The sequence below is a fragment of the Anastrepha ludens genome, chromosome 3 (genome assembly GCF_028408465.1).
Source record: "Anastrepha ludens isolate Willacy chromosome 3, idAnaLude1.1, whole genome shotgun sequence".
Classification (NCBI taxonomy): Eukaryota; Metazoa; Arthropoda; class Insecta; order Diptera; family Tephritidae; genus Anastrepha; species Anastrepha ludens.
In genome coordinates, this window is record NC_071499.1 from 127,184,899 (window position 1) to 127,191,512 (window position 6,614).

A 6,614-nucleotide genomic window follows, 5' to 3' on the forward strand; every position below is an offset into this window, starting at 1 on the left:
AAACTTTAAATGCGTTTTTCTCGAAACTATGTTTTTTGAACTGGTGATCACTGTAACTTAAAAACCGCTTCGTAGATTTCACAAAAATACTGTTTTTTTCTCAAAAATCTAAAAAATATTTCAGCTTCGATCAGGCATAAGTTTATGTATTAATAAAACAAATTTCTCTTGTCCGATTGTGATGATCACCGCAAGGGACTCCTGGAGAAACGGGCTCCACACAAATGGCGATAACTTTTACAATTATTAATTTTTTAATTTGAAATTTTGCTAAAGTCAAGTCGTTGGGTTTATATTTTTTTTTTAAATAAACCAATTGACTAGCAAAAAAAACATTATTGAAAATCATAATTTTTTTGGGCGTCTAACTACCCCTAACCCCTCCATAAGTGTCATATTTAAGGCTTTGACAATTTAAATTAAACGGAAAATTAGAAGATAATTCTTATTCTTATACTTTTATATTTTTTATTTATCAACTCCTGCTAATGGCACTTTTGTTTTGGTTCGGGCGAAATGTTGCGACGAATATCACCCGAAGTCATTGCTTCGTCTGACGAAATTCGCTCAGCGATTCGGTTCTGTACTGTGGTACTTTAAGAAAGAATATCAGTAAATCAAAACATTTTCTGTTGCATATACAAATGTTTTTTTTTCAAACAATATTGAAAATAGATTTCATAGAAAACTACACAACAGAAGTGAGACTTCTTAATACTAAGTTAATGCAAAAAAATATTAAATGGAAAAGGTGTTGTCATAACCAAGGTGCATTCATTAAAGGCGGTGGCACTAGACCAACAACACTGTTCTGTACATTTGATAGTCAAAGTAAAGCATTGAGAAACTAGAAAACAAATAATGAATTCGCCTTGCTTCATTCTGAGCTGACAGCCACATGGACACGGCGAAAGGAAAAATCCAACTCAGCTGATTTACCAACACCACCTTTAATAGATTCGCCTTGGGCATAACCTTCAGCAATTATTTATCAATTAAAACGTTTAAGTTAATATTTTTACTAACTTCAAATATATGTCAATCTTGTTGTAAAAGTTCGAGACTTAGGAATAGCTGGTTATATGCAACAAAATCAAAGCATATTTATTGTATTTACGAAAACACTATTTTAATCTCAATGTTGAACATTACTTTTAAATTAAAAGTGTTTTTTTCTTCTTTTTATTAGAAAATTTTTCCAGCAATTTTTTTTTTTCATTTCTAGTTAAGAAAAAAATTTAATAATATCTAAAGACGCCAAAAATATGCATATTTACATAATGAGAAACTTTAAAAATAATACTGAGTTTAGAAAATATTCGAGGTTACCCTATTATTTTCTATGCAAACTTTACTACTAAAACCACTTGTTTGATACCCACATTCGATATTCCTTTTACTGAAATTGTATGGCAACCCAGGTCATAATTTTGAATAGTCGCAACATATGAACATTATAAATATGTATAAACAAAAAAAATTATTAAATTTTAATTTATTTTAAAAAACTGATTACTTCATTAATATATTTTTACTATTCGTTACTTCGTTAAAATTATTTGCCAACCCTGTTCACATTTTTACACAACCCTAGCGAAATTTATTTTTAACTAAAGTTTTTTCACCTACCGTTATATTTCCGTTTATACTCATTTTACTACATAATTACAAGTGAATTATTTATTGTTTAAATAAACATCTGGCAACTCTGTTTTGAATATTTAAGCAATATAAATTAAATATCAAATGAAATGAAAGAAATATGCAAGTCTGAAAAAATTCTAATATACTTACATATGCATAAATACTTTTTTATTAAATAATCCCGTACAAATGTGAGGTTAGGTTAGGTTAACAATGATTGCCCAAATAGTGGGCACCCTTGGACGAAGAAATCAATTTCATCCTTTGTGATACCATTGCGAAGGAAGTAAGGTGCAGCCAGATAGATAGGACTAAAGAAGACGGAGAAGGTATGTGAGGGAAAGGAGGGGATCGGGTATATGTGGATTACGAACGTTGACAAAGTTTCGGAATATCTTTATAGATGAGGTCGGGCATTAAAGGGGTAAATGATATTCTAAGTAAAATCAAGTAAAATAAAACAAATACTCAAATCTGAAGAAATGTTTATAAATTGATGACTAAAGTTTTTTATAAACTATTAATTTAGTATTGACCAAAGAACAACATGCTAATTAAGGTTTTTTCACATACACTTCAATGAATACTGAAGGGGAGAAACAATCAATATTTTTAATTTTTAAATTGGTGTTTTCAGCTCGATCATTTAATGACATAAACGTATGCATGCATCTGAAGTTTGGTAATTTTTTTAAATGTGTTTTTAGAAATTCTTTAAACAACCTTCCAAATTTAAGCTTTATTAATATTATTTATATATTTTATTAAAAAAGAAAACATTAGACAACACTGACCACATATACCTACATTTAAGCGTTTCCACGACAGTCGGTTCTACGTTACCGAAACGACTCGAATTTATGTATATCCAAGGACTGTCGCTCAATCACCATTCCCCGTATGTAAATATGGGAAATGTTTATGCTGCTACGACAACAACAACCTACATTTAAGAGACGTTTATGCTACCCTGCTCATAATAATGTTAGTACTTTCATCACTTTTTTAATGATCAGCTACTCCGTTGAAGGCCTCTGAAAAATCGAGTGTTTTCAAACGCTAATGAGGGTATATTCAATAACGCATTATAATGCGCAACGTACTTTTGCAGTGTTGGCAATGCGTTCAGAAATGCAAATATGGCAGTACTGCAAATGCATCGCGTTCCAAAACGCCATTTTTGTTCAAACGTCGCGCATTATTTGCAGGAAAAATTTCAATACTGCCAATCTATCAATTGCAACACTTGTCACATTGGCAGTGCTGCCAGCGCTGCAATTACTGCGCATTTATAATGCGTTTCTGAATATACCCTGAATGCGTCATTGCTTTATTTTGTGAGATGGCATCTATCACAAAACTTCTGCAGCAATGCTTATGTCACGCGTTCTGTAAAATGTTGGCAATCTGATGCTCATCACTTGCTAATCAAGTGCAATATAAAAGCTTTCATTGAGGAGTTAAAATGGAAGAGGAAAAGTAAGTTTTTTTTTTTTAAATACTACTTCAAAGTTTAGTATCAGGACCATAACAGTTAATAGATCGCAAAAACGTATTTCCATAACAGTTATTATTGAATATTGAGATGTCACTTAAGAAAACTTTGAACAACAACTTCAAAAGACTGCTAGTTTTTCGACATTTGCTTCTCATTGGAAGTTTTTTTTTTTTGGAAAAAGTGGAAAACAGCATGAAAACTAACGAAAATCGCTTTAACATTAAAATGCCTTTTTATTTTTACATAGAAACAAATTTTTGAAATTTCGCCTCCTATTCAATGGTGTCCCTTTATTCTTCTTTTATGCCCTACTCTACCGCCACCACTGCTAGCCAACAAATTTTTCTTTGTCTTATTAATTTTGTTTCTAATCAAGAGTTTCAAACGATTACGAACAGCTTCATAGTCCTCCTCAGGTGCATCCTTCTTTTCATATCGGAAAAATTTGGCACCTTCTGCAAGGAAACAAACCAAGAATTAGGAAAACATAAGCCAACAATAGTTCTACTTTTACCTTTCAGCCTCGCATCATTCCGCGGTATAAAGAAACTTTCTAATAGAATTTTGTTTTGTTTCTTTTCTTTTTTCAACGTTTTCTGATTAGCTTCTGCTGCACTTTGTTTTGTCTCATTTTCGCCCTCTTCGTCCGAAGACGAGTCATATTTGAAGGGATTCAACGCATTCTTGTCCAGCTTATTCACGAGAATCTTGGCGTCGGATACTTTCTTCAATTCATCAGCGCGCTTGTCTTGAGCCTGATCATTGCCAAACATTTTCAACAAGCTAAAACCATCACCGCGCGTTTTAAGCGACTCGGCTAGCGTATCTGTGACTACGTAGAACACGTCTTTTGACACTTCTGGGGCAGATTCTTCTATTGTGGATTTCTCATTTTCCACTTCTTGCTTTTTCTGCTTTTTATTTGCCGCCTTAGGTACAGTTATGTCCTCCTCCGCTGACGCTTCTTTAATTGTAGCACGAAGAAGTTTCTGATCCCCTTCCTTAGATGGATCGTAGCGCAACATTCGCTTTTTACGCGCCGCTTTTTGTGCGTTGTTGGCCGTGTCCAGTTTTGTGCCGACCACCTGGTCAAGTATGCCTATTTGCCAACTGCGCTCATTTATAACCTCTTCTGAGGTTTCATAATCATTTTTTTCAGCGCTTTCTACTTGCACGTCTTCCTCGTCTTCGACGAACTTTGCATCAATTCGGAAACGTGGATCTAAACTCTGTTTGCTTTGCATTTCCAGCAGTTTCCCGCCTTTTTTGCCAAACAATTCTGGTTTTAGTTCCAATTTCATATCTGTTTCTTCTTCATCATCAGAGCCAAAAATATTGGTAGTGGACTTTTGATTGGGATGGGGCACATTTGACGTGTGTTCATCCTCTTCCTCTGCATCGCTAAATTTTATTTTCTTTGACTTTGACCCATGCTGAATTTAAATGTATGATTTGATAGTGATTTAAACTAAAAATAATTGAGTTCATTGCTTACCAGCACAGAGAGCGCCTGTTGTATAACAGATTTCTTTTCCTTGTACTGCTTGGTCTTTTTATTTTGCGATTCCTTACGCTTCTGCTCAGCTACAGTCTCCGAACCATCTGCCTTTTTCTTTTTCTTCTTTGCTGCTTCGATGATATGTAACGGCGTTGTGTCGTAGCTTTGTATGACTATCTAAAAATATAAAGTATTTAAGTAAATGGGTTTACTACAAAGTTGTACTACTCCTACTCTTCCATTGTGCAAAGAACTGGCGGCGCGTTTTTTACTAATTAACAAATCCGCTGCAATATCATCATTATTTGCCAACTCCGTCAATTCTTCCTCAGTAAAAGTCTTTCGCGTATTTTCCGCATTTCGTGGCAGAACTGACTCTATTGGCTCCTTATTCCAAACCACTTGGTTATTAGCATTCTTTCCCTTTTCAGCTTCTTCACGCTCACGCTTCAAACGTTCTAAAAATGATTCCTTCGCAACCGATACTTTTATTTTCGCGCCATTTATAGTCACCCAATTCAGCGCACCAACGCCTGTAAATAAAATAGTGTGGTAAATAAATTTATTATATGATCTCCTGAGATGCTCCTACAATTATTCACATCATTCGGATGTATCTGCAGCGTCACAAACGCTATTACTTTCACACTGTCCGCCTCAAATGGGTTCTCCTTGGTCTTCAGTTCTACTCGTTCTACGGTGCCATAATCCTGAAATATCTCCCTCAATTGGTGCTCTTTTGTGTTCGGTGGCAGATTGGCTACAAAGAAACGTGAGGAACCCATAAAGATGCCGTACAATCGAGAATCACATAAAAAATTGCATTAAATGTAGGTTTATAGAAAATACACGTGCAAAACAAAGAAGTGAGGCTTAATTTCTTCACGTAAATAAAGAGCTGTCAGTAAGAAGTATGTTCAGTGAGAGTCGAAAACATCATCATAACAAACATGTATTGTTTTGGTACTGATTCAATACTAATCACATGTTATTAAATTATTAAATATTTGGAATGATAAAATTTCATTATTATATGCTGAGAAAGTTAATTAATATATCATTAGCGTTCCCTGAATGTGTATAATTTGCTGTGAAAAGGAAAAAGATGATCATGCTTTTGAAGAATGTAAAGGGTGGTGGTGTTTATCCCCATCTTGAAACTGAAAACCGACCCTCCGGTGAATTTTACAAAAGCGTTGACCAGAAGAGTGCTTATGAAAGATGCAACACCGGCTATGCCATCCACAATATTCAAAAAATAATCCTGATAAATTAGATTAAATTCGGCTGCCATAACTGAATGGTTGGTGTGTGACTTAGTTTCGGAAGTGCGTAGCTCGAATCTCCGAGCATGAAAAATCAAAATGATAGAAAAGGTTATTTTCTAATAGCGGTCACCCCTCGACAGAAAATGGCAAACTTCCGAGAATATTTCTGGGGAAAATACCCATTTGGTCTCCCGCCTCTTTTAAAAAAAGGGGTATAAGGGGGGGTAGAGGGGTGTATCCCCATCTTAAAACTGAAAACAGAACCTACCGGAGGCTTATAGTTTTTAAGTTATTTGAGTTTAAAAATTGTAAAATTGACCAAGAATCCTCCTATTTTGGTTACTACAACCAGCCGAAGTGCTGCCAGACATCGTATAAATAAACAATTTTAGAAGATAATAAATGAATAGAAATACAAAATTTTACAAATTATTTCTATATTATATACGTCTATTCATATATATATATATATATATTATATATAGGTATATTTATGGATATATGTATATTATATATTTATATACATATATATATTAATGCTTGATTTTCAGTAAAGTATGTTTGATTGTATGCATTTTGAATATATGATATACATATATATATGATATATATATTTTTAATTCCAAATTTTCACTATATTATGAATATATGATATATATATATACATATATATATTTAAAAAAAAAGAAAAAAAAAGCGCCGCAGG

At 33.6% G+C, this 6,614-nt stretch overlaps 1 protein-coding gene across 1 annotated transcript; it reads right to left on the reverse strand.

Moving 5' to 3' along the window:
• Nucleotides 1-3,349: 3,349 nt before the first annotated feature.
• Nucleotides 3,350-5,551, reverse strand: LOC128859137 (probable RNA-binding protein CG14230). The gene is made up of 5 exons (XM_054095887.1): nucleotides 5,233-5,551; nucleotides 4,875-5,173; nucleotides 4,638-4,817; nucleotides 3,657-4,575; nucleotides 3,350-3,597 (listed from the first exon to the last, which is right to left on the reverse strand). Exons 1-5 carry the CDS (start codon nucleotides 5,423-5,425, stop codon nucleotides 3,419-3,421), a joined length of 1,770 nt encoding a protein of 589 aa, XP_053951862.1. The 5' UTR covers nucleotides 5,426-5,551; the 3' UTR covers nucleotides 3,350-3,418.
• Nucleotides 5,552-6,614: the final 1,063 nt, after the last annotated feature.

Excerpts from the sequence above, each read along its gene's own strand:
- LOC128859137 (XM_054095887.1), bottom strand. The coding sequence starts at position 5,425 with ATGGGTTCCTCACGTTTCTTTGTAGCCAATCTGCCACCGAACACAAAA. Across the intron at positions 5,174-5,232 it reads TCCGAATGATGTGAATAATT|GCGTTGGTGCGCTGAATTGG; the intron begins GTAGGAGCATCT and ends TTTTATTTACAG. Across the intron at positions 4,576-4,637 it reads AACAGGCGCTCTCTGTGCTG|CATGGGTCAAAGTCAAAGAA; the intron begins GTAAGCAATGAA and ends ATTTAAATTCAG.